Below are 27,998 nucleotides of genomic sequence, written 5' to 3' on the forward strand. Positions count from 1 at the left end.
TGTTATTGTTATGTTATTATGTTGCTAGTGCAGTTCAAGAGCCCATATGATCCAGACAAGTACAGTGTGTTCCGGCAGCAATTGAGCCAAAAAAAAAAAAAAAGAGAAGGACAAACAGAACCTCCAGAAGATGGCGCTATTTCCTTCCCAATGAGTAAACGTCAACAGCGCGTCATCTTATTTGGGACTTGAGGGAGTGTGGAGGAGGTGTAATTACGTTGCATGCGGTGAGCGTCCTGTCGGGCTCTTTTGTCTGAGTGCTCGGAGGCAGACTGGTCACACAAGGTCCATTTGAGCCATATGTCACATGTGGCCTGGTTGTCACATCAAATCAGGACCTTTGTGTGATGGCATAACTGACGAGCAACTGGTTGCGTTCACTGTTCAGATCCTCCTTGAAAAGTGTCTTCTGACAGCTTCAGTTCGAGACCCCGCCTTAACAGTGTGACAATAAATCTTCATATTTTTTTTTAACTAATAAGCTTGATCATTTAATAGGTAGCATCTTCGATTTTAACTATGTGTTTGTAATATTGCTTTTATGAAACAGCTCGAGTGGAGAGGGAGATGTTTGTATATGTTATTAGTAATAACCACTAACTTCAATAATAGTACTGCATATATATATATATATATATATATATATATATATATATATATATATATATATATATATATATATATATATATATATATATATATATATATATAAAGCTAAAGCAACCATTAAGCTTTTAAAATCCTTATTTCTACATTTTAGGTTCTTGATATACTAGACAGAATAGCCTAACACAATGTGGAGATGAGCAATATAATGTATGTTACAAATGAATACAATATGAAAAGATATGGTGTTCAGGATTGGCACACACAAATTAATTCACAGTTTTCACGCCCATAATTGCCATTTTGTTTTGTCTCCAGTTAGCTGTACGAGTTAATACATACAGTATATGTGGATTCAGATGTAAATACTCGGCTCAAAACATGACAAAGACCGTTATTTGCTGGTGTAGTTTTAATCATGAGATAAAAGTCACAAAGTGAGGAAACATAGCTTCTACTATATTACATTTTTCATCGTGTTTTTTTTTTTTTTTACTTCATTTATACAAGTCGTGCATAGCTTCATACATATAGGGCTGATCCCCAATACACGCTATTGAATAACGTATATAGTATCAGCAACAAAACTACTCCAATAACACTGTGTTTAGTTAGAAGACGATGACAGGTATGTGGTTTACTTTTTATTTTTAGAACCATGAATATGCCCGGTTATTGACAACAATTTCGACTTCACACAACAACGTATGAGCATAGAAATACAATAAACGGAGTCTAAGTTTCAGATGGTAAATAAAAAACGAACATTATAATAATCCAAAGCGTTGTTTTATATAATAGTAGACAACTTAGCAGGTGAGTCATTAGCAAACAGTATATAAGGCGCAATTCCATTCGATAAAGGAAGAATTGGTTGTTTTACCAATGTTTTTCGCATATGCTTTATCAAACTAGCTGTATTTAAAGCGTTTTGAACAGTAAACAAGACACTCGACTGCAGCGCTAACATGCTAACGATAACCGCTTCAGTAGTTATTTGTCACTCGTTCGCTCAAAATAATACAAACCAAACGGTACATTACATAGTTCTATATGGTCCACGTATTTTATTAGCTAAAAGGATTAAATGCTCGGGGTGTAGTCGTCTTTTCCCATGTTAGCCAGCGATGCTAAGCTAGTGTGCTAGAGCGCAGCCGGCGGCCGCAGACTCGCCCAGAATTCGGTGGCCGGTTGCACAGTCCAAACAGGCGTCAGGTGAACTCTCGAGTGCAGCGTTTGTTCGCCTGCAGCAGCACCGTAAAAGACAAAAACGGCACTTTCAAAACGGCGTTCCTTTGGACTAAAGTCAATACTTCAAAATGGGGTCTGTGAACGTACGTCTCCGCCATTTTGTGACAGGTTTTTCATTGAGCAAAGGGGTACGTGTAATGGTTGAAAGTAACCCCCATCAAGAAGATAGTTCCCTGGATGATGATGGGTGTCAGGGGGGCAATAAACTTCCCTCCTGGCGTTTGAGGAAGTAGCGTCCCTGTACGGGTTATACAGCACTGAGGGAGCGATACAAACATACACGTAAACCAGCAGAGCGCAATTTTTTTTATTCCCAAAATCCAGATATACAACAGATGCGGATGCCCGCAGGTGATAAAACAGGTGCACATTAAAAAACGTTTCTCAACAAATAACTTAAGGGGTTAATGAAATGAAGTCGAACAGAATCTAACAAATAGATGACACTAAATAAAGGGAACATGATGTTGATGACAATCTGTCATAGATAAGATGATCTGTGATGGTGATCCTCGTTAAGATTTAAGATCAGACTCAAGCCACAATATTAAAAGCAATTTGTAGTATAATCAAGGTTTAACATGCCATAGGAAGTACAAATACTAATAATAAATTTGTTACTATTTGTGTGATTCATATTTAACCTACACCTAACCACTCAGGTGAGCTGTTCCCTATAGATACTGAGTGATCTTGAATAACACTCTTTCTCTTAAAAAGATCATGGGTGTGTCCCATCCAAAAATAAACAAATCATTAAAAAAAAAATATTGATCCTTAACTGGGCAGCACAGCCATCTAAGCTGCTGACTTTTCAGATTTTTCCTAAAGCAAAAACATAATCAATTGCTAATATCAAATGGATGTTCTGAAAATTATTAACTAAATAGAGTAAAAGACAGTCACTGTAGTTGTGGTGTCATAATAGGACTCACCCAAATAATCTTCAGAATCCATTTAATAATGTTACATTTGGGTTTCTGAGTTCCCCCCGTCTCTCAAGCCAACTCTGACAAAAGGTTTTCCTTTCTTTTATGGATGTCCATGTCAGCTTTTGAATGAGAAACATATGTAATCAAGTAGTGCTTCATATGTCACGTCCTAACAGCAATTCAGCCTTCACTGTTTACAAAGAAACAGTAATTTTAAAGTAATTATAATAATAGTACATGCCATTCAAATTCTAAGTATCCAGTGCCATCCAAGTTTAATATAAAAATATTTACCTTTATTCAAGCAGATCACTGATAAAGATTTAGTATGCCCTTTGGAGCCAAGGTGAACTTTTCTAACCATCCCTTCAGTTGACGAAAGACAACTCCTATTCATACGTAGTTGTCGACTTACAAGAGATTTACAATGGTTAATAATGGGCTCATGGTTCACCTTGTCATCATTTCCCTGCTAGAGAACGTAGTTGCACAACATTAACATATTTCAAAATTTGTATCACCAAAGAATAACAAAATATTTGTCACCAATATTTCCAATTTGTCATGTCTGGTTCAAATGCTGAAAAAAATATGATCCCCAAAAAACAAACAAACAAAAAAGCATACCACTGTTATTTATTAAAAAAAAAATTGACTCATCACCTCAGAGTCACGCGAGACCTAGTGAAATTGAGAAAGTTATTCATCTTATCCAGAGCATTGTGATAAAGTGAGAAAGCTATTTCCCAAATAAATAACCAGGTTGCCCTCAATTTACACGCCTGGATGTGATAACAGAGACCTATATTAATTGGTGTTATCCCCTCCCCCATGGGACCTTCCCCAATAACCCCTCCGACCCGGTTTCCAAACAGGGAGACGAGTTGTCAGACGGTCCCTAAACCAGAAAACAGTCTCTATTGTTCCAGCGCCCGCTCAGTTGTGGACCATGCAGTACCCGCTGTGGCCGGGGAGGGCGCTGCACGCATGGCAGGCCCGGCTCGCGGCCTTCTCTTCTTTTTGTCTGAGAACTGGATCCCAGTGCCGCTCCACAGTGTGCCATAGCCTCCGAGCTGCGTCCGTAGCACACTGTCAAACCACTCCAAACGAATCCTACCGCGAGCCGAAGCATTCATTTAACACCTACAGCCATGGCGCGTCTAATTTGCCGGTAAATCGGTCGTATTTGTGACCGTTGGTGGGAAGTTAGAGCGGGGTTGTATCGGGGCTTGCTCTCTGTGCATCAGTCTTTATTAGCGAGCTGCCGCTCTGCTTGCTACCAGCTATTTCTTTAACTTTTTAAACACTCAGCTTCGCGAATGACTGAGCGCCGGCGGAGTATGGGATCCTTGGTGTCTTAGGAAGCGACTGAAGTGGGCTTTTACCGTATTTTGCACGCAAAAACGATGGCAAATTCGACGGGGAAAAATCTACCAGATCAGCGGAGGAAAGGACAGGCTTTCCTGGACGAGCTGCGGCAATTTCACCAAAGCCGAGGGTGAGATTGGGATGCATTTTATCCTCAAATATAACTTTATATGGCATTGGAACAAAAGTGTGACCAGCGCAGAAGTGTCATGGAAAGGTTTGTGTGTTGATTTCTTGTGTTATCCATCCAGATCGCCGTTCAGGAAGATTCCTATCGTGGGTGGTAAAGAGCTGGATCTGAGCGCTCTCTATTACAGAGTCGTCTCTTTAGGTGGATTTGCGAAGGTGAGTGGAACCAAAAGTGGGTTTGTGCACGTCGCTTCAGTGGGGACCCGTGCTCGAACTCGAAACTTGGTTCTAGAAGACAAGTCGAACCATCCAGAGAAGTGGGTCGGTGTTGGCCTTGTGCTAGTTTGTCGTGTATCTCAATGCAATGTGGTGGCTTGTGTTGTTGTGTGCTGTTGAACTGAGAGTAGGACCGCTCCGAGTCAGAGTGCAGTTGGAGCGACTCAAAATTAGCGGGCACGTTTAACATCGATTATCGGCTCCGGAGCAGGCACCGCGGAGCGCGGGGCGTCTCGCCCGGGCTTTTGCCGGCACTTTCCTGCTTTAGAAAAAGCTTCGTTTGTCTGCTTTCTCGCCATCTTTCTTCGGCTCCATGGCTGAACATAAAACCTAGGCCTCACAAGGCCCGCTTGGTGAATCCGGCAGCAGAACCGCCTCCGAACCAAAACACAAGCCGAAACGTTTGCTCTCTCCAAGAGACACTTTGTTTGAGTTTCCGCGTCTTTTGTTGTGGTCGCTCAATCACCCAAAAGTCAAGTTAGCTTGTTAGCCACGGTGCTAACTAGCCTCCACAGTAACCATACAGTGAGTTAAGCACTTACACAGACAAATGTGTTTAATGTGAACACGCAATTGGCAAAAACACACTGCTCTCTTTTAATAAACACCTGGCCACATATTTGACATTTTTCGCCGTTTCGTCGCACCTACAATGGAGTGATGTGGAATGAATATTCTCTTTTCAGAGCCTCTTCACAGAGCAGATGTTTGCAGTTTCGTCGCTCTTTTGGCTCACTTCTCATCACAACATGACTTTCTCGTTGCAGGTGTCTGACAAAAATTTGTGGACCGAACTTGGAGAAGAGTTTAACTTCCCACGGAGTTGTTCGAACGCAGCATTTGCTTTAAAACAGTACTACCTTCGGTAAGTGGCATGGTGTTGCAGCTCGCTGCTCTTGGGTAGCGTGTGGGGTGTGTTTACAAACGTTAGGATGCTTCTCTACTCCCTTCTGCTTGGAGGGAATGCTGTGTACTCCTCAGGAAACTATGCAAATCTGTTGCATATTGGTCTACAAAAAGGTGACATCTCGCCTGCTGTGTTCAGAATTTTAGGGCCACAGTATTTACGATCTGGCGTCTAATTTTGGTCTATGGCTTTTCACTTTAATGTTGGCCGTCCGGTAGTTTAAGTTGTCAGTCAGAATTCCACGGTCAAATCTGCTTTATATGTAAAATTGATTGTGAGGCGTTTATGTTACTGAAGATAAGGTAATGGCATTCTTTTTCCGAAGGTACTGGTACACAGCGCTAGTCAATAGAAGCGTTTAGTTACTATTGTGGAAAATGACTGTAAATTACTTGTCTTTTTTGTGGCGAACCAAATGCACAGTTTGAGCTTCTCTTCTTTGGGTAGACTTACTTTATTGACCCCAAGCTGGGATATAACAGAAATGTAATGATTTTAGTTGCTGTGACATAGATGGGGCTCGTGCTGCCATTCATTTATCATCTGTGCAACAAGTCTGTTGTACTTGTCATGTCACAGCTTTGCTTATTGCTCCTGATCTTTATTTCAACACAAGGAAACTTTCATTACTTTCTCGTGACATCATTTGAGATATGTAAGCCTGTTTGGGTTGTGAAAAAAAATCTCCTGCATCTCACCTTGCTTCATTGTTATTCTTTATTCTTTATGATTCTAACACTTGCCCTGACTCTGGCATGTTAAGCAACCGCTACTTGGTCGATGCTAAGTGCTCTATATTCCAGGTGCCAACCTACTGTTACAAATTTTACTTTGAAATTTAGACCCTGAAATCTTATGGTTCCTATATTAACTTCCTGCATTGTGTTGTGGCGTTCATCAAGTGTGACGATTATGACTGTGGTGGCTTCAACTGTAATTACATGGCCGTGTGTCTTTGTCGCTGGCTTCTTCAAATCATTATTGGCGAACAGAAAGAGTTGTCCTTTTTCGCTGCATTTCAGGCTGAAAGAGTCACATGATTGCCTATTTAGGAATCAGCAATGGTCATGTGTTAGAACGCCCACTCAAGTTATCCCGTCGATGATTAGCACTGTCCGCTTGTCAGCATGGCTGTGTTATTAAACATAATTTGAATAGCTGGATGTGCAGTGGAGCGTCACATATTATAATCAGATGTCTGTTTAGAATGGTAAGACAAGGAAGATGTTTAAGGTGTCTGTGAACCACTAGATGGGACCGTCTGCCGGTAAAAACACACCCCTGATTGGACAGAGACGTGATTTCTGTCTTTCTGTAATGACACCGAATTATAACAAATACTGTCATCAGTATTGAACCAGAGGTCTCATCTTGAGGAGTATTGAGAATATCCCTTGCTGTATGTGGTTGTTGTGCTGGGATGAGTACAGGCTGACTGCATGCTTGAAGCCTGCAAACTCTCTTGAGTCAGCTGCCATTGATGGAACACTGTTGAAAACACAACAGTTGGCATTTGTTGTGCTTGTGGCAATTGCTTACAACTGGAGATCACAAATGTTCCAGCTTAACTATGCACCAGTCATGTGCAGTATGGTGATGTTTAAAATCAAAGTTGATGATCACTGGCAGAACCTTTTGCTGCGACAGGATGTTGCCTCACATATATTTAGTGTTTCTGAGTGTGAAAGAGACGGCAGTGTGATAAGTTTCAAGTGATTGTTTATTTTGAGAGCAGAAAATGAAGAAGCTTGCAGATGTGCAAAAGGAGAGAGCATGCATACTTCATTTTTTGGCGTTTGGATTGACTCGTATTTTCACCAATGTTTTTTTTTTTTTTTTGCTTTAATAAGAACAGAATAGCCTTTCTCCCTAAATGCTGCTGAGGGGATGCTGCGCCCAGCCCCCTGAAACATTAAATGAATTTACTTCTAAATGTTGTGCAAGATTGTAACAAATGCTGTTGGATTTTTTTCTGTCCTGTAGAATAGCTGTGAACTTATTTATCCTTTATACTTCACTGAGCTATTTCTCTCTCCCCCTGCGCTGTCAGCGGACCCGACCTGCAGGCACTCAGGGCACTCTGTATTCTTAAATTTCAATTGCTGATATAGTGGATCAAACTAAGAACCTGTCTGTCCCTCCTCTTGTCTCAGTCCTCTGTGCTATGATGGTACGTTTGCCAACCTCTACAGGTGAGGTAGACACTCCTAACGACAGAAGAACAAGTGGGTGTGCTCTTGTTACACACATGTCCAAAACCTCACGATTGCATTTGTAGAATCCTCACGTCAAGACGATTCTTTGCAAATTTAAGTTAACCAAATTTCAGAATGTATTAGGAATAGACAGACCAATCTTTTCATTATGGCTTGTGAGCCTTTTCTGGGGTGACAGTTTGTTGTGTGTGTTGTATTTTACTGAGCTGCTCACAAGGGGATGGACTTGTGGATAAGCAGGGTCTGGTGGTAAAGGTAGAGAGTGGTTATGTGTGAGTGACTGCAGCTGAAGTGTCTTCTTGTTCAGATATTAGTGTATCCAAAAACCTGGGGGAAACACAGCAATAATATTGGAATGATTAGATGACTTGTTCTCTGAGTTGGAGATGTTTTGAATTTGCATTCGTGAAAGTGGGTTCAGAACAGGTTGGTCCTTACTTGTGCTCTCCCAGGTATAGATTTTCTGCTTTAAGGACTCAAAGGTGTTTTTTAGCCAGAGCTCTCAGTTTGGGTTTTCTAGTTGGTTGAGCATCTCTAATCAGTGACTCCTCAGTTTTTTGCCCAACAGGCTTTGCGATCTTCATTCATGAACTCTTGTTGTAGAGTTGCATTCTAGTAGAAAAATAACTATCCACTTCCTCAAATGTGTACTTGTTTGCTTTAATATGATTTCCCTCAATTGGTGCCTCTTTGTGCTTATCATATCTTCCTTTGCCGTCTGTCCCTTTTCACCTTTTTAAAAAAGGAACTTTTTTCAGCAGTTTTCATCCAATTACAGTGAAACAGTCTGTCCTCAAATCCAAAAACCAGCTCATTCTTACCACCTTTTGCCAGTTTACTGTTGCAAGTTTCCTGGGTTTCTCAAGTGATTCATATTTATTGTTGCATCCCACCTGAAACATTAGAATGTCAAGGTGGATCTAACAATTGAGATGCAAGTTCTTACTGCTCCCTGCTGAAGGGATTCCTCTCATGAGTACTCGATCATTACCGTACATTTCCTTGTTCGTCTGTACTTACGGCCATGAACTTTCGTTCGCTATTTAAGATACAGAATATGCGGGGAGAGATACAAGATCTGTAGGTGGCGTTTTTTTCCCTGAAGGTCACTCACCCCGTGGAGTGGAGTACACTTGTGCTACAAACACTTACCACAGGTTTGTACTGAGCAGCTGTAGCCTTTTGGTGGTGCATTCAACATTTGAATGAAAAGTATAATTCCTGAAATATAAAGAGAATTCAGTTCAGCTCGTGAAAAGTTGAGGTAGAGCCATAAACAAGGTTTATATTTATTTATATGTATATATTTTGAGGTTGTTGGATTTTTTTTTTTTTTTAGATGTCCCTCTTTTATTTGTGCAATTATTTTCATCCTGCGTGAATGATGACATACCTGCTGCAATGTGGCTGTACATACAATATTGCCATTGAGTTACTGTTGCAACCCTTGTTTCTGAACATGAGTCTGCTAAGCTACTGTTTTGATTCAGTACGTGTTGTCTTTTTGGTTAGGTGGTTTCTCTTGGGTATTATCAAGTCTGGTACCCTGTTCTTGTATTTACTTGGATAATACTGTGTAATTAGAGCTCTCTTTCCATTCAGTAGAGAAATGCAGTGTTGAAGTTCTTCTCCAGTTTCCATGCTAACAATCTTTGCCAGAGACATTTTCAAGTTCATTTTCAACTTGTTGATGCGGTACTTTGGCATCAGCCTCACCAGTGGTCACTAGTTTCATTTTAAGTTCGCGGGCAGCTGGATTCACACTCTGGAGCTCAATGTTGACACCAGGTCACAGTGGCCCTCTTAAAGAACAGTTGCTACGGAAATACAGCGGCATGTTAGATCCATTATAAAGGCCAAAGTGGTTTACAAGTTAGATTAAAACAGCTTCATGTGAAAATAATGTGAACACAATTTTTTGTGCCCTGCTCTCATGTTTCAAGGTGCAGGCTCCATTTTCCTTCGATTACAGTGATTTGGATGAATTTAGTTTGATGCATCTCATATTTCCACACCCTTACAAGCCTGATTCGTTCACATGATACTCGTATCCTCCTTGCATTAACTCTCAATCCTGGCAGCAGTGTCCTGATTTTCAGTGAAATCTGCGAAATGTCTGGAGTGAGTAAGACAAATGTGAGAGATTTGCACCTAGATATAGTTGTAATGATATCCTGGATGTATAATAATAATAAAATGTTCCAGCCAAATTTTCATGATATTAGTTTTCATACATTGATGTCCCCAGTTGTTTTCTATATTTCCCTTTATATTGCGAATATAAAAGTTGTCTTAAAACTGGGAACATCATCTGTTACTGCAGTGTGGATGGTCATTACCGCCGGTGAAAACTTTCATCCAGGGACCTTTCTCTAGTCTGAGATGTTCTGCAGAAATTATGCCCAATGATTTGTGCAGTTTAACTGTGAAAATAGTTCCCGCACCCACTGCACACCGTCACTCTACCTCTTGTTTTACAGTATAATAGACACATGGAACACATATTTCACAACAGCACAGGTCGCTGTGGCTATTTTGAGATGTGATGTAATTTGCCGGTGAAGTCTCACATCAGATTTCACCTTGTCTCTCAACCATCTACAAGTGCAGTGGATCTCACATTTACTGCATATACATTGTTACTAGTGTTGGATCTTGCAGTGGCAAATCTGTTTGATCTAAGTTGTGTTTTACCAAATTGCCATTTTATCTCAGTCCATAGATGACCACACAACTGTTCAGTTCCTTTTAATAAAGATTTCTTGTCAAAATCTTTTTTTTTTTTACTTTTAATTGTTCTTAGGACATGGTGTGTCAGGACATGGATTTAGCCCCACAGAATGTGCATTGATTTTCCATCCCAAAATGCTAAACAAACAGCTTGCCCCTATCATTGCTTTGGTCATTCTGTCGACTGTTCAGAATTGGAACTGTTTGTTTTGCAAAGACACCTGCGTTTGATCTGGCTGTGGTTAAAAACATGAGTCTCTGAGTGAGTCTCCTTCGATCTTCAAACATTGGTTTAATGTCATGATTTCCTTCTTAAAATAAAAAACAAATAAGGTTTGCTCTCACTAACTCGGCACAAATTTGTAAAGTCCTGGGAACCTTCTGTGGAGAACATCAAAAAGCTTTGTGTCCACTGAAGTCAAGTATTTGTGCCAACACTGTCTTTTTTCACTCTGACCCAAAAGACATTAATGAGATTTTCTTCTGGCATTTTTTTGCATTACATTGTTGTGGTTTTGGAAGATTGCGAATGCCTGCAAATTTTAGTTTGGTTTTGTGAACTCGGTTCTGAATCCATTTGCTTTTTTTCCGAAGTTGGGCTCAATGTGATAATCAGGTGCTTTACTTTTTTTGGTTGCTTTTTGGTTTGTCATATTTGTCAGAGAGGTTCATCAATCGATAAATTTAACATTGACATCTTCACTACTTGAAATTACTGCAATGATGACTACATATTCATGAATAATTTCAGTAAGCATTGTAGTGTAATTTGATATATTTTAGTATTTATTTTGCTCTTTGTCCTGTCACTTTTTTAAAGTAATTTTAATAACATTTTCCCTTGACTGTGTTGGTAGAGATTGATGTACCACATTTGACTGAATTGGTTGCTGTAGTTTTGAGCTCTGCACCTGTGTGGGTTGTTATAATCTTGCATTCACAAACCTTATTAGCTGTTTACAATGGAAAAGTGTACAGCCAGGCATATGGTGTTGTGTTTCTGTATAATGTCTATCAATGTCTGTGAAAAGAAACATTTAAAATGGACAGTTTTATTGTGGCTTGACTCGTCGTTCTTTTGTTGAAATAAAATGCCTTTATTAATATGATGCTTTTACCTGCATGTTATGAAATATTGCAGTCTGAAACAAGCATTCCTTTTAGTGAGCATGTGCAGCTTCACTATCCATAAGAGGGAAGACGTACAAGAAGTTAACAATTAACTGTGTTGGGTCCTCACTCGAATCACTAATCTAGAATAAAGTGGAATATGGGCAGCATTGTGAACCAGTTTCTCATGTTCATACAGAAAGCTACAGTCCCAGATGAAATGTCACTCAGCAGGGTTGGGACTGTTGAGGTCCATGATTTCCTTTGAATATTTTTTTAAGTAGTAAGGTATAGAACGTTGTATTGTGTAGGATTCGAACATGCAGATGGTGTCGAATACAATCAATTAGCTTTTACAGTTTTAGGTTTGGCCCCTTGAAGTGTTAGTCTTTTAACTAATACCTCTGGAAATGATATTGTTAGTGTAGTTCAGCAACAGAAAGGTGAACCAAATCCTTGCCCCGCACCTCTGGAATGTTAAGCACAAGCTCTACACTGTGATGAACCCAACTTGATGAGCATCCAGCACCATTGCCTCATTTCAACCCAAGTCTAGCAATGAAAGTAACGTCTCCATGTCACACTGAGCTGGCTGATAAATAGTTCAATGTGGTGGGGGAATCTGTTTTTTTTTTTTTTTGTGACATTTACGATGACCAGGCTTGTAAGTAAAACAAGGGTGTTGAATTATTGGAACTGGATTTATCGCTTGCCCTTCCTCTGAGCCTCCTTGACATCTACATGCGCTTTCTTGACGACAGATCAATAATAGTGCTAGGGAGCTCTGACTCAGTATTTTACACATTGAATTCTATTTCCAATAGTGTCGACTTAACACTCACATCTTATTTCATGATGTGCCTCTGCAGCTGGCAGGTAATACTATTTTTGAGTGGGGAAAAAAGAACAAAAATGTCATGTCTGGGGACTGAAACCACTGTGTTTAGGGTTACGTTGGAGCTTCTGAAGCTCTGGAGACATCTTAGATAAATGTAAAAAATATATTTTGAAGGGCTTTGGTTAATAAATTTGAAAGCTTAACCGAAAAGTTCACATTTTTCCCATTGTAAGTGAAAATGTCTTTTTTTGGGGGGGGGCGGGGGGTATATGAGAGATGAGGAAAGGTTATCAGGCGATGATCAAAAGCAACAATAAATGCTTTTGATTCTATGTGCTCAACTTTGATTCCTCTCCTGAATATGTTTCACGGAGGAAACTGTGTTGAATGTGGAGGTCATCCTCCGACACCGACATACACACACTGAAGCTAATTCTCGAACTTGACCACAGACCCTCTCCTCCATGGCCACAGTTTCTCTCATAGCAATACACTCGTAATTGATTCAGGTGATGAACCTAGTTTGTTGTGCGGCCTTTGTTTTACCATAACCTTTTTGGCCACTAGATCGTTTGTGGACTGCACACTCATGTTCACACTCTCCATCTGTATGCTTTTCTGCCTACCTCGCTTCACTCCCATGACCACCACCTGTTATCATTGGCTGACTTCGGCTTTTATTAACGACAAACTTGAAAGGATGGTGCTGATGCTGATTTGGTTGGCCGTTCTAAACTGAACATTGAAGGGCGCCGCAGGTAGTGACGGTCGCAACTGCCTTGGATTTAAATTGGAGGGCAAGCAGGGGGAGATTTTATATTGTTTTCCTTGTGTTCGTATCAGGAATGTGTCTTGATTTTTCTTATCACGATATGAATACAATTACAAATCATTGTTCAGCCTTAGTGAGGACCATTACTTTTGGACAGAAGGTCGTTTTACTCAAGCCTTTGGATGGAAAATACTCTTCTCTGCATTTCCTGGCAGCCGTCCACTCCCTAAAGTGAGAACTGTACTACCAGCATTGAAGCGCTGCTAACTGCAGGGTTTCCTTCTGTGCTTTTTTTTTGTCATGGCACCTGCCATTACAGCTAAACAAGCAAAAGGGCAAAAAAAAGTTTTGACTCCACAACATTGAGAGCTTGATGTTAATGCATGATGTTGGTTACATTCTTGCAGTGTCCTATGTCATCATAGCCGCTCGCACTATTGCATTGCGCCTATGAGGTTTTAGACTCTGGATTGAAGCCGAGTGGTCGAACTGGGGTTGGTGTGGGAAGTTGGACATTTTGAAGGCTTGTCAGAGGTGGGGACAAAACTCTGACTCTGACGCACTCTGACACACCATCTGAAATACAATTTCATCCCCAAGTAAATCTGACAGAACAGTGTCTGTGGTGATATCAACACAACAGTATTCTTGACCACCGCTAGAATCATCCCTTCCTTGTTGCTTGTGAAAGCATTACACCGCCACTTACATCAATGACTTGTGGATTACAACTTGTCTGAAGCTCTACAGCATAAGAGCATATAGTTCTGTAAAATTACAAGGGCACAACCACACCACCATAGGCTGATGAACACTAGATGGCATAATTATCAGTCTTGAGTCTCAAAAGGGCAATTAGGTTCTGTGATGCGGTTTTATTTAATATTGTCAATGTTTTTGCATTCTTCACAGTTGTATTTATAGAATAACGAAATAAAAGCTGAACTGCTTCGTTATTTTTTTGTCCTATTATCACAAGGTGCAATGGAATTTGCTTCTGTGTTGATCCCTGTGAGTCTAAACAGGCGGCAGTCTTACATTTCATCATTTAAGTAGTTCAAGACTGAAGAATCCCCAAATTATACAATGCACTAGTGGCCTGAAAGGTCCCCTCTTGGATGTATGTTCAAGGGGTTAACAAACATGGTTGAAATGTGACTCTTATCGATGAAAGCACACCCCTTTCTTTAACGGTCATAGTAAAATGAAGTCTGGGTGGGTTGTCCGGGTCCAACGGGGTGGAGACTTGCTCTCATGTCATCATATATGTTTGAATAGAGGAAGTGCAGACACAGGCAGCTGCAGTCGCCCCCACCAACCCATTTAGCCATTTCCTGCTCGTGCCCAGACAGCGGTTGATGACGCTGCAGTTAGGAGTGTGGCCTATCTCTCCCGCTCTGTGCTTTACCCTCCTTCCCGCCTCCCCCTTCTCGCGCTACAAGTGTATTTATAGTCCAGTGTGTCACCCGGCAGCCGGCAGATGGGGGATTACCTTGGCGAACAAGCAGTAGCCTCGTTCAGAAGCGCCCTCAGTGACTCACGGCCACACAGGCGTGCGGGTTCACCGCACGCTTGTTTTGTTTGTCTGGCAGCTTTATTATGAGGTGGTCTCAGACCATACAGGTCGTGGCCAGTTTGCAAATGGAGATTTTTCAGCGCAAACCTCAAGGATGTGCATATGTGGAAGCTTGACATCTCAGGCTGTTTTTTTGCCTTATGTATTTCACCACTGGCTGTTGTGCTGATTAAATGCTGATTGCTGCTTTATTTGAATAACAATATACACATCTTTCAAAAGGCAGCGTACTTGCCACCTCAGAAAAATAAGCGGTACTTAATGCAATGACGTGACTTAATTTGTTGGCAAATGTTGATGTGCTGATAAATGGTTAATTCCAAATAAAAGATCTGTTGCTTCGATCCCAGTAGCCGACAGAGACAAAATGTCTGAGTGACGTGTTCCTTTGTTGGAGTTTTTTCCATCGTAGCAAATGACTTTGATAAAATCGTTGATTGGTCTCACAGGCTTGTATCCAAATTTCCTGACCACTCACTCATTTCCCTGGTGTTAAAGTCTCCTCGCTGTTTCACCTCTGTGTGAGATGTGCTTTTGCTTTCATTGTAGTTTGAATATAAATGAGCCCAAAGGTTAATGACATTTGCATTTTAATAATCTCTCCAGTCAAGAAGACTGCTCATATTTAATGTGGGAGTTTTCCACACAGTGATTAATTGGTAGAAGTTGTTCCTTTGACTGCCCTTGCTTGCCTGTATAATTAAACCTGTCTTCAGTTTGTGCCGGGGAAAAAGATTCCTGAATATTTGTCTTCACGGAAACACACGATCAATTGTTCTTTTTACCTCTGGCTAAGAGGTTATCTATTAGTCAAGGTATAATTGTTCCATTCATAGGCAAAATAACATTTAAGCTGTCAGTGTATGTCAATGAAACTTTCTGGTGAAACTGTTGATTTAATGAGGTTCTGGAAATGTTAGTAACAGCACTAAAACATATCATCAAATTTTGGTGGTGTTCCTGATTGCCGTATGTCTCTAGAAAGTCTGGAGGATTTTTTTTTTTGAAGGGAAAGATTAGGGCAGGCTCTCACCCCAGCCATCCAGGTTTGATTCCTGGCCTTGGGTCTTTCTTTTATTCTCTCAGTGAACAAAACATCTTTGTATAATAGGGGATTGGCGATATGCTTGAAAAAATGATCGCAATAAAATTTGCCATTCAGGCAACAGTAATAAAAATAGCAATAAATTGTTTCATTCTGACGTGTTTTTACAATACATTCTGTTTTGAAAGCCCAATTGTTTATTGGTGAAACGTACTAGTTGATAACTCTAGTTGATCTCTGCGTTACTAGAATTTGTCTCCACCATGAATCCAGAATGTCTTTGTTTTATATGTAAATGAGCAAAGATGGGTAGTTTAGTGTTTCATGTCTCTTGTAGAACCCTGATGTGTTTGGAGACTTTGTTCTGCACGTTTTATTTTGGGGATACATCATGACTGTGTGAGACGGCAAATGCGCTGACATGTTTGTAGCATTCTGGCAGCCAACGAATGACGCCTTGGCGATATGTTAGTATATCCAGTAAGATCAACATCTGTTGCTGTTCTTGTAGGAGCATGGAAAATATTATCATTATTATTTTTGTCAGGATGTACTTTTTGCCTGGGCGGCAGTGCTGCGGGAGACCCAGAATGTGTTCGTCGCAAAACTTTGGTTGACCGCTTGATCAAACAAAACCAACACTGACTTGGAGTCTACTCATGTCAATATTGAGAGTTCCTTGTATTGACAATATGCTTAAAACTATGATCGTGAACCAAAGACACTCTAAGCTGCTGAAGACTTACAGGTCCAATGAGGAGGGTGTGTGCGCTTATGTTTACCGAATTTATCGCAAAAAATTTCATTCTCATTGTGGGTATGAATAATGGACGTTTTTATTGATTTGATTGTGTACTGGGGGTATTACATGGAGGCCTATATTCTCCATGTAAATGCAAAACCGCCAACTATGCAATCTTATTGAAGTGCAGAAAGTCTTGTGTGTAAAGTTTGGTTATTTGACTGATTCCACTTCCAGTGCAGCACCAGCGCCATACTAGAATACAACAATTGACATTTTGTCGATGTGTTTGCTCTGCAGATACTTGGAGAAGTACGAAAAAGTCCACCACTTTGGCGAGGATGATGATGAAGCTCAGCAGGGGAACCCCAAAGCCTCTCTTCCAATCGGTGCAATCCCCAGCTCCTACAACTACCAGCAACATGTCGTGTCAGGTGAGTAGAACTGTCTTTCCTGTTGTTAGTGGGTTTTTGTTTGTCCTGCATCCTTGTCCAGTAGGTCACATTATAACCTAATGAAATCTGTTCACACTGTGAAATTCTTATAATCTGTTTATTATGTGATGCCGTACTGGCTAGTTGTTTTCTCCTAATCAAAAGTTGTGTCCTTCTCCTCAGACTATCTCCGCCAAAGCTATGGATTGTCTACGGACCTTGTTCCGCCATGTGACTACAACAAACTGGTGCTGTCTCTACTCTCGGGCCTACCCAATGAAGTGGACTTCGCCGTCAATGTTTGCACACTGCTCTCCAACGAGAGCAAGCATGCCATGCAGCTGGACAAGGACCCCAAACTGGTCACACTGCTGCTGGCCCATGCTGGCGTCTTTGACGATTGTGAGAAAGCATTCTTGGACCTGGTCCACTATGCACAATCTCTGGTGCGTTGAAACTTTGAATAATGTGTTTCCTGGTGTTCCTCCTTTTTCTAGCACTCGGCAGCTTCTCTGTGGTATTTGGGATGGACTGGAAGGAGAAAACAACCCGGGACTTTGTTGGGGTAAATACGATATAATTTTATCAAGCTACTGTCATACTTATAACCCCTTCCCAAATATCAAAATGAATCATATTATTCCCATTTATTGAATAAACATTCATTTTCGTTATTTATGATTGCACAGCACATCAAGCCATTTTCCCTGGTTGTTAGTTATTGCTGACATTATTATTTTTTTCTTCAGTTCTGGAGGGAAGTTGTGACAGACTCGGAAGTCAGGGAGCTGATATGGGACAAAACCGGACCAGCACAAGGTAAATGTCCGGAAAAAGATGCTCATTATATTTTTTAGCCTGGTAATGAGCTAAACTGTCATTCTTATTTCAGATGGTACACTGAGTGCAGAGCGATGGTCGAGCCTCTTCCATCCACCCCGGAATCTGGGGATAAGCGACATGGAAGCTCAGCGCGTACTGCAGATTGCCGTCATCTTGCGAAACCTCTCTTTCGAAGAGGCTAACGTCAAGTTGCTGGCGGCCAACCGAACGTGCCTGCGCTTCCTTCTGCTCTGTGCCCACTGTAACCTCATCTCACTCAGACAGCTTGGACTCGACACGTTGGGCAACGTGGCAGCTGAGGTACATCTGTCACACTACTAGACTAAATCTTTTTTCAGTCATCCCTGTAGAAAAACTTGCTGCTTTGCTTGGTGTTTACGAAATGTCATGTACCGACCATGATTCCTTAAAGAAGAGCGACTCAGGATTGCTGTTTCATCTCAAAAGAAAAAAAGTCGTTTCAGGTTTAGTGGCGAAATAATCCTTGTCTGTGGCTGCTTTATCACACCGTGAAGCTCCATGACACTTTGACACTCTGACTTGGTTATTGAATCGTAATTTATAGTACAATAACAATTATGTATAATTGTTATATGTATGCAGTAATATGTTATGAAATGTGAATTATCTGCTGACCTTTACTTAAGCATTCATTTTAGATCAGAATGGAATATTTTGTTACATGTTGCTCTTGACAAAAGTGTATTCATCTGGCTTACAGCTTCAGCTGGACCCTGTTGACTTTCGAACAACCCATCTGATTTTTCACACCATCACCAAATGCTTAATCTCCAGGGACCGGTTTCTTAAAATGAGAGGTGAGAGTTCAGATCGTTGCTATAATGTTTTGTATGTTTAAGAGACTAAGCAATTACACAACTTTGCTTTCAGCCATGGAGATCCTAGGCAACCTCAGCAAAGTGGAGGACAACAGCGTGCTCATCTGCGAGTATGTGGACCAAGAGTCATATCGGGAGGTGATCCTGCTCCTCACCCTCCCAGACCTCATGCTCCTCATGGCCTCCTTGGAAGTTCTGTACCTATTGGCTCAGTTGGGAGAGATTCCTTGCAGCAAGATCGCCTCTGTGGACCGGAGCATAGGTAAAAATGATCCCTTAAATCTGTAGTCATTGAGCTGTGCCAGTTAATCGAATATTCAAATGAAAGTGAGGATACCTGGGGTGGAATATGTATCCTGACTGGCTTGGCAGATCACCAATTTGTATAGCATGACTGAATTGTCTCTGACCCTTCTCCTTCAGACCTACTTGTGCGGTTAGTATCGGTGGATCTTCACACTTTTGGGCCAGATGCTCTAACGGCAGTGCGGTTAATTGAGCACCAGGCCAACGCAGAGCAGGCAGCCGAGGTTCGGCCACAGCTGGTGGAGCAGGTCCCTGCTGCTGTGCCTGGAGCGGCCGCACCTGGTGAGTTGAATTGCGAGAGTTTAATTTTCAACCCGTCAATGTGGTCACTTGTGTAATACGGGAGGAAGAAAGTTTGTGGGTCTGTTTTCATTTGAAATGGAACCTTTTCTCCCCAGTTGTTTGAGCGTAAAATATTGTCTGCCAACTGAAACAGAGTGTAACGCATCATTCAGTCTTTTGAATTTCACTTCTCTTGTGGTTTAAAAAGTCTCAGTTAAACTGTAGCAACATAATAATGTACTGTTGGTCCAATTTGTTGAGAAATTCCCTCATGTAATTGAATTCAAACATTTTACTTGCCCTGTTAATTTACAGCTACAGTAACAAGAGTTCAGGCTCCGTCCACACAACCACAACCGCCACCAGGAATAGTCGAACTAGACGGAGAGAAATTTACACTGCAATGGTGAGTACTTCCACTCACTGATTTAAAAATATGAATGTCCAAGAGTGTTGTGTAAAGAATCAAGAACTGCATTCTTGCTTTTGTCATCAGGCTTAATGCACACTTCGAGACAAACCAAGAGGGCACAGTGTCTCGATCGGAAATGTACACAGAGTACCTGACCACCTGCAGCAAAATGGGTCGAAGTAATATTTTGAACTCCACCGGCTTCCTCAAATGTCTACGGTTGGTGCTGCTTTCATTTTTCTAAATCCAACCAATTGACAAATTTTTCAGGTTCACATTTAGAGGGTGAGGTTGGCACTTGTGATTGATCCAGGAGTACGATTTTTAATGAAGTTGATTTACTGTTGTGTTTACCAAACTGCTATATTGTCCTTGTCCTGGCCAATTTTCTCATTTTACGACTGTGGGTTGAGGATGAAGCATTTATCTCCTCAGATTTAAAAAAAAATTACGAGGAATTAAAATGGTTTCTTCTCTTCTACAGGACTGTGTTTCCCAATCATACAATGCGACGGCATGATGATCCCAAGGCAAACGGCCAGCTTCAGATCCTCTTAGTCGGGCTACGCCGGAGGTCGATACCCTTGCCCATCCAGCTGTACTATCAGCAGCAACAGAATGCAGGTGCAGCGACATCATCAGCCGTTCGGCCTGAAGCACCGGGAGATCCCCAAGCTCCTCCCCCCGCAGGTACCATAGAGTTTCTGAATATTCCTTTTTTAAATTAAATTTCTGTTTTTCAAAATGGCAGATTTGTAACACGGCTCAAAGGATATTTAAAATGTAACAGTTGAAAGCAACGCAAAGGAAATTATATGTTGTGATGATAATTAAAATTCTAGTCCTCACATCATTGACCCTGTTGAAATTTGAAACAAAAAAAAGTGACTTTGGATAAGATGAGCTATGGCAGTCCAGTTGATTCAAAATAGTGTGTTCCTTCTTTTGTCAACTCTTAAATCAACGCTTGTGGGAATAACTTGACACAAGATTCTGGATCACAGTGCTTGGTGTCCTCATTTGAGACGACTTAAGTGTTTAAGTAAGAATGATTTCTGTTAGAAGAAAACCCTTGAGCAAGTTCCTGAAACAGATATAAGTAAAAATGTGTGGTTGTCACCAAGAGAAAAGCCGTTGTTACTCAGTGGCTGCTGATTGTTTTACATCCTGAAGGCTGATTGTCTGCTGAGGCACTATTTATCTGGCTTTTCTTTTTTTCTTTCATTGGCTAATTCATGAGCTTCTTTTATTTAATATCTTGTTTGTCTGTGTGATTTCTCTGTGCTTTTGTTATAATCATGTGGAGTGTCTGTGTTTCACGTGTGGTTAAAATAAGCTAAATGTTTTCAATTATTTTTAAGACCTATTAGCCAACATATCATATTTATACATTTTGTTGCTATTCTTTCTCACATTTTTTTCTTGTGCCCATGGAGCTGTTGATTGGCCAGTCTGTCTAAATGACCACTTTTCCTAATTTTTCCTTTTTTTTTTCCCCCCCTAAAATTCATTTCAGGCTTGCCTCCTGGACTGGGACCACAGCTGAATCGAGCAGCAGCAGCGATCCCTGCTGGTACTTCTCCTTCTATGGCCTTCGCTGCACAGGAAAGTCCCAACAATGCGAGCCCGTCGACTGTTCCCCACCACCCTGCTCCCACGCATGTGCCTCCACAGTTGCCACCAAATCCTCAGGCGCCAGTGCAGCAACAAGTGCGACCAGGTCCCGTGGTTCAGGTCCCATCGCCTGCAGCACCTGCCACCCAAAACCACAGTCCTCAGAATCCTGTCGTGGCCATGCCTCCTCAGCAGCACTCACCGATGCTCCCCACAGGAACACCTGTCACGCTTTTTCAGCAGGTACCGCCAGGTCACATACTGACCGCGAGGGTGCAGGGTGTGTGCCCGCCAATCACCCAGCACCACCAGGGAGCTCTGCCCATGGTGGAGAGTCATTGTGGTGTCACTGTATCTGCACCCTCTTCTACGCAAGTTGGAGCCAGTACAGCGTCGGCCATCCCCAATTCCCAAGGTTCTCGTGGGGTTTATCAGAATATTGCCCCCAAGCCAGAGCCAAACCAGTCAGGTGGACCAGCAGCTGCGCTAAACCAGCAACCTCAGCAGAGTGTAGTCATTGTTAGTCCCAACCCTCAGCAGAACCCAGTCTACACCCCTGCCATACATCAGATAGTTCTCACCAACCCGTCTGTCATTCCCAGTGCCCAGACGATTCAGCTCGCAGGACAGCCTGGAGCTGTGTCAAGTCCCTGCCCCACAGCCAACACCCCCATCCAGCCCAATCAGACTGTCAGTCAAGCATTGTCCGTTAAACGACATCAGCAGCAGCAACAGCAGCAACAACCACTCCAAATTATCACGCAGTCACCTCCTCCTCAGCCTACCTCCACAGAGTCCAGCTTGATCAAACAATTATTGCTTCCAAAGCGCGGGCCTTCAACGCCGGGAGGCAAGCTCATACTGCCTGCTCCACAGGTGCCCCCGCCCAACAGTACTATCGCGCCCAGTCCTCAGGTCATCTATCAGACTGGCTACAGCACCCAAGGTGCTTCTCCTCAGACACAGCAGCTTAACGTTCAGCTGGTTCCAGGTCAGCTTCCAGCTGCTCCCAGCCCAGGCCTCCAAGCAGTTCAGCTCTTACCTGGACCTCTTATTTCCACAAGCAGTCCAGGGGCAGCTACCATCATCCAGGCACCTGCAGCTGCTGGTCAAGTCACATTTACTGTCGTCCCCAACACTGGCTTCACCACGACCACCGCTGCTGTCGTCAGTCAGGGTGCGGTAGCCCCTGGTGCTGGTGTTCCCCCACCTTCATTCTCCACTGGATCCACGCCGCAGCATAACCCTGCATCTTCTCCGCCACCACCACCACCGCAGACGCCTCCTCTCAGAGGGGACAAGATCATCTGTCAAAAAGAAGAAGAGGCAAAGGACGCGACAGGACTACACATCCACGAGAGGAAGATTGAGGTGATGGAAAATTCCTCTTTAGCGGACGAAGACACGTCGAACGGTAAAACGAGTAATGGAGATGTCGTGCCAGGTGCCAAGCTGCTGAACGGTAGAAAGTGTGTGGAGTCTGATCTACCTCCTTACCACTCAGGGAACAGCCAGGGGGCGCTGAATGGCCCCGCTAGGGACAGTCCTCCTAATGGAAAGCAGGCCTTGTCCCCTGGCACCGAGACCCCTCAGGAGGGAATCCCTGACTCTAAAAAGACTCTTGTTAATGGGGTTTGTGACTTTGATCGGTGTGACAGTGGTGGCAACTTGAACAAAAACATTCCAAATCACATTGCTTCCAAACAGTACTTGGGGAATGGAGAGGTGGATCCATCTGAGAGAAGTCACAGCTCAAACCCTACTCTTCCTCCGTCGCCCCAGCAGGACACTGCCAAAGCCCAGCAGGCTGAGCGCTTGCCCAATGGACCCCAGACAGCTGGCAACAAGCCCCTCTCGGAATTATCCAATGGACCTTTGGGGCCAGGCCACTCTGTACCAGTTCAAAGACTTCCTAATTACTCCCACCCCTCCCCACATACTGTTACCTCCCAGAGTGTCACCTCTTCGCCCACGAATGGTGTGGCCTCAGACTCACGAAGCCTGAAGAGGCCAGCAGAGAGCGAAGATCGTGTCACGGCACCGTCTGGGATCCCCAACAAAGTGGGAGTGCGGATTATTACCATCAGTGACCCCAACAACGCCGGCAGCAGTTCCACCATGGTGGCAGTGCCGGCAGGGACAGACCCAAGCACAGTAGCCAAAGTAGCAATAGAGAACGCCACGCAGCAGCAGAGGAACTGCTCGGTGAGTTTATTTTGGATGGGCTGTTTTGAGTTTATTTTTATGACGAGCACTACAGATGATTATTTTGCTCTTAGTTGCGCTAATTAGGCTCACACTGACTCTCTTAAGAGTGATGTTTTTCTCAATAAGTGTTTTAATTTCTTAATCCTTATAATTGTGCATTTTATTAACTAAATAATTCCAAACTGACTTGGTGGAAGGGGAGGAAAAGATAGACCTAACAATATCCTGTCACCGGTGACATGAGTCTATGTGCACATGTCAGATGTTCCAATACAACTGTTTTTTGCTGGCAGAGTTGGAGCACTGACAAACAATATTACCGGACCCGCCATTTTAAAGTATGATTTAAATATTTTTTTCAGCACATGAGCAAACATGACACCACTGTTACTGACTTCACTTTAACATTTCAAGTTTAGCCTGTGCGATCGCTGCATATGCTGACATACAGTAGCTACTCGATGCAGATACTGCTGCCTAGCAGGGAGTATGTTTCCGGACACACGCGATATTTGAAAGTCCACATAAGCAGCACGACCATAATGTAACAATGGGTTTAGCACCCAAGAAAATACATTCAAGGTCTTTGGAACGACTAATGTCATCATTGACCGTTTTCTTGAACACATTTAAAACTACAATCATGGAGGCTAGCTGAGTTGTTTCTCCCGTAGAGCAGTTGGAGCGGGTCATAAATCATCTGATCAAAGAGCACGTCTACAATCTTATGGGAGGATCAAATCACATCCGTGTGAACTGTTGACTTTCTTGTACAATTAAAACTTGGTTTATAAGATATTCACCAACATTTAAGTTTTTTTTTAATGTTTGGCTTTGCAGATTTTGCAATATAGTTGATTTGCAATTATTATTGTGGTGGTTATAGTTTTCAGTGAAATGTTCTGCCATTATGGTTCTGCCTTATGATTGGGCATGATTACAACAAGATGTCGGAAACATGTGAAGCAGTAAAATAGCTCCTTGTATTTTGTCTGTAACGTGGTTGAGCGCCAAATCCAATTTCCAAAGGAACTATATTTTAGCTTCTTCTGTCTATACCTCTTCTTCCCCACATTTTTTACCTAGTTAATGTATCAATATTGCTCATGGCCTTTTTGGCTCATCTGAAAAAATCTGTAACGTAACATGACACAGGAACCAGTGTGTGATACCAGTGTTTTCATAGCATCTTACAGTTTTTGTTGTATTGTATTGTCAGGCTGTGGTATCAAAATTGACATTGTTTTTATTCTATATTTCTGATCCCAAACCTTGTGGATATTGATAGTTTTCTTCAGATAGTCTCTGGAATTATTCTCAACCAGAATTACCCCATGTATTGTAAGCACACTTGTATATGATGGAGGTTAAGAAGGTGAGACCAATTAAGACCATGTGGCTCTCACTGATACCCACCTCCAAGAACAAATCAGCTGAGAGAACAACCTTGGCCAGCAGGCAGTCCAGGGTTACACCTCAGCTCACACTCACTGTACGACACAGAAAATACATTTAGAGCACTTTTAAGAACGCACTCAATTATATTATGATCTGTCCACCCTGCAGCCAACAGTCCCCTCTCCACCCCCTGTGAACCAGCCTGCCCCTGCTGGTAACCTCAGCCCACAACTCCCCTCACAGCAGAACCCTGCTGGAGCACCCGAACCGGTCAGGAAACCCGGGCAGAACTTCAAGTGTCTGTGGAAGTCCTGTAAACGGTATGTAGACACATCAGTCGTTGCAAGGAGGAAACAGTCTTTGACCAGTCTCGCTCGATCATGTCCAGGTGGTTTGAAACACCAGCTCAGGTGTTTTACCATGCGGCGACGCAACACGGTGACAAAGATGTCTATGGGGGCCACTGTCAGTGGGAGGGCTGTGACCCATTTCCTCGACAAAGACTTTCCTTCATTACACATCTACAGGTATGAATCATGTCCGAGGTGCCACCTCTGCTAGCTTTAGCCATGATTTAGGTTTAAGAAGTGATATAAATCTCCAGATTTTTAGACACGACAGCCCCAGTGGTTTTCCATCAACTCATGAAGCGTAATTCTGCAACGTTGCAAGTAGATTTCAGATTTCATACCCTTACTTTGCTACATCTGTTGTGCCATGTGAAGGTTTTATGTTTGTTTTTAATATAATGAGCCTCGGGATTTATGGAAGTGGATTGAGGTCCGCTGTAGATGCATCATTAGAAGTGCCATGCAAGTTCTTGTGCAAAAGATTGAAGTCGTTCTTCCTTTCAGGATAAACACTGTTCTCGTGAAGCTTTGCTGGCTGCTCTCAAACAAGAGGAGCAGCAGGCTCAGAGTCCCAATCAGTCTAGCTCCCAGTACGTACCTCTTTTTCTGAGTAAATTCCAAACTGGGTATTACTTTTCTCCTGTATGTAATCCTACATGTTTCTCACCATACAGGTCTCCGCCAGCAGCAGGCAGCACGCCTGCACAGCGAGCTCCGAAAGCAATTGTCAATCATCCGAGTGCAGCTCTTATGGCCCTTCGAAGAGGCTCTCGAAACCTGGTCTTCAGAGACTTTACGGTCAGAAATAGTTGTTTGCTGTAGCACATACACAAATGGCCTGAAACTTGGGGGTATTTGTGTAAATCACGTTTCCCAGTTGTTGACGCTTATTTATTTTCTTTGGTCAAGGATGAGAAAGAGGGACCAGTGACCAAACACATAAGACTTACGGCTGCCTTAACGCTAAAGAACATCGCCAAGCACTCCGACTGTGGTCGCATGTAAGTGTTGTTGTTGTGTTGATATTGTACGTGTAGAAGCCTGCTGCTGTTTTTGAATAGATGCAACATTCTGCAGAATGAGCTAAGGCTATCTTAAACACACAAGCCATACAAGATGAGTAGTTCTTGGTCCAAAAGCAGTTCGAAATGCGCTCCACAAATGTTCACATCAGTAGTTGTGGGATGAGTTCTAAACCAAAAGTGTCTAATTTTGGTGTGGATTTGTGTTTCTCAGGTTGGTAAAGAGGCATGAGACACACCTCTCTGTCCTGGCACTGAGCAACATGGAGGTTTCCACGACGCTAGCCAAATGCCTTTATGAACTGACACGCTCGCTCCAGGCTTGAAGCCAAAAGGATGACCGTCACGACCCCTCGGCCCGCCGCACGTCTTCTGAGACGAGAGGTTGGAACGCCACCACAGAGCTGTAGCGGCTCTGCGGGAAAACAGCGGGCCCGCCCTGCTGCCCTCCAGGCCACCACTCATCCACAGCTCCCTCCCTCACAAACCTGTGTTTCTCCCACCACGCACCTAAGAACTGCCACCAGGGGTCTTCCACCAGCTGCCCGCAATGGAAGGGGGGCTATTTCACACTGCTTCCCCAAGGGACTCCACAGATGAAACCCCAAACACGAGCACATTTTGTGAACTTTTTTTTTGTCTTGTTTTTCGTTGCGTATCGTGTGCTTTTGAGTGAGTGGTGACTGACTGAAAGCTGTAGATGGGTTGGTGGGTGAGAGTGCAGGGGGACGAGCAGAGGATAGCTCAGCTGGCAACTGGCGAAAACCTTTTTTTTTTTTTTTCCCCTTTCAGAAACTTGGTAGCTTGGTTTTCTTACTTGAGTCAATATATTTTCACTTATTTATTATTGAAATACCATTACATGAAATGAAAAAGAATCTTGTAAATATGTTGTGAATATATATAAAATAAGAATCTCTTTCATGCTGATGCAGCCACTGGAGAACTTGCTCTGTGGAGTAAAAGAAGCATTAATTTGGTAGAATATGAACTAGTATGTTGTTTTTTTTGTTTTGTTTTTGGCTTTTTTATGATTCCTGGTCACTTGTATCTAATGTGATTCTATACTCAGCAGTGGATGAATGTACTTAAAAACCTGTAAATAATTCTGCAAAGGTACTGATGCTGTAAAGCTTAGGGAGGCGAAAACAGTTTTTTGTGGAACTGTGACATTTTTGTATAATAATACCTTGTAGAACTCATTTTGCTGGCTGAAAGAGTATGGAATAATATATCATGTCATTTTGTAGAAGAAAAAAAATATTGAAGGTATTCTCTTCCCAACACACTTTCCCTGTCAACACACACACACACAAAAGAAGCATATATCCACTGTAAGCGTTTGTCATGTACGGGCACAGTGCTTGTACCAAAATTTTTTTGTATTTGTAAATTGGTTTAAATACATTGGAGTTTTTATACAGGTTTTCTCCTGTGTTCTTTTTGCTTTATGTGCAGGTATAATATTTTCTTCACTACGTTTTTTCTATCTTAATATAGTGTGGAGTTTTATTGTACTATTTTTTCATTCTTAATACCATGCCACATTCCGGCTCACGTCCTCAAGACTGTCCTCTCTCCGTGTGTTGTGTAACATTTATGACTGCCTGTCGTATTAGCATCTGACCGGGGCGAACCCAAACATCCTCAGTTCTGCGGTGTCAGTAGGATGTGTGACTATACATAGACCTAACAGTCTGTTAGAGATTGGCTTTATTTACTTTGGTGACTGTTTATAGTTTTTAAATAAAAACACTGAACATTTTGCTTTGGTTTCATGCCGTCATCTGTT

At 42.3% G+C, this 27,998-nt stretch overlaps 1 protein-coding gene across 1 annotated transcript; it reads left to right on the forward strand.

The window, feature by feature from the left end:
* Window positions 1-1,107: 1,107 nt before the first annotated feature.
* arid2 (AT rich interactive domain 2 (ARID, RFX-like)) lies at window positions 1,108-27,973 on the forward strand. Its single transcript, XM_053862705.1, has 22 exons — window positions 1,108-1,234; window positions 4,101-4,287; window positions 4,409-4,502; window positions 5,330-5,427; window positions 16,799-16,932; window positions 17,116-17,334; window positions 17,430-17,497; window positions 17,682-17,751; window positions 17,825-18,075; window positions 18,497-18,593; window positions 18,667-18,876; window positions 19,038-19,202; window positions 19,518-19,608; window positions 19,699-19,833; window positions 20,099-20,304; window positions 21,131-23,433; window positions 25,003-25,154; window positions 25,223-25,361; window positions 25,689-25,774; window positions 25,859-25,982; window positions 26,094-26,185; window positions 26,421-27,973. The coding sequence occupies exons 2-22, from the start codon at window positions 4,196-4,198 to the stop codon at window positions 26,530-26,532; spliced, it is 4,938 nt and encodes a 1,645-aa protein (XP_053718680.1). The 5' UTR covers window positions 1,108-1,234; window positions 4,101-4,195; the 3' UTR covers window positions 26,533-27,973.
* Window positions 27,974-27,998: the final 25 nt, after the last annotated feature.

The sequence above is a fragment of the Synchiropus splendidus genome, chromosome 4, assembly GCF_027744825.2.
Source record: "Synchiropus splendidus isolate RoL2022-P1 chromosome 4, RoL_Sspl_1.0, whole genome shotgun sequence".
Lineage (NCBI taxonomy): Eukaryota > Metazoa > Chordata > Actinopteri > Syngnathiformes > Callionymidae > Synchiropus > Synchiropus splendidus.

Coding starts and splice junctions, on each gene's coding strand:
- arid2 (XM_053862705.1), top strand. CDS start 4,196: ATGGCAAATTCGACGGGGAAAAATCTACCAGATCAGCGGAGGAAAGGA. Junction 20,305..21,130: donor CCAAGCTCCTCCCCCCGCAG/GTACCATAGAGT, acceptor AATTCATTTCAG/GCTTGCCTCCTGGACTGGGA. Junction 25,775..25,858: donor CCCAATCAGTCTAGCTCCCA/GTACGTACCTCT, acceptor CTCACCATACAG/GTCTCCGCCAGCAGCAGGCA.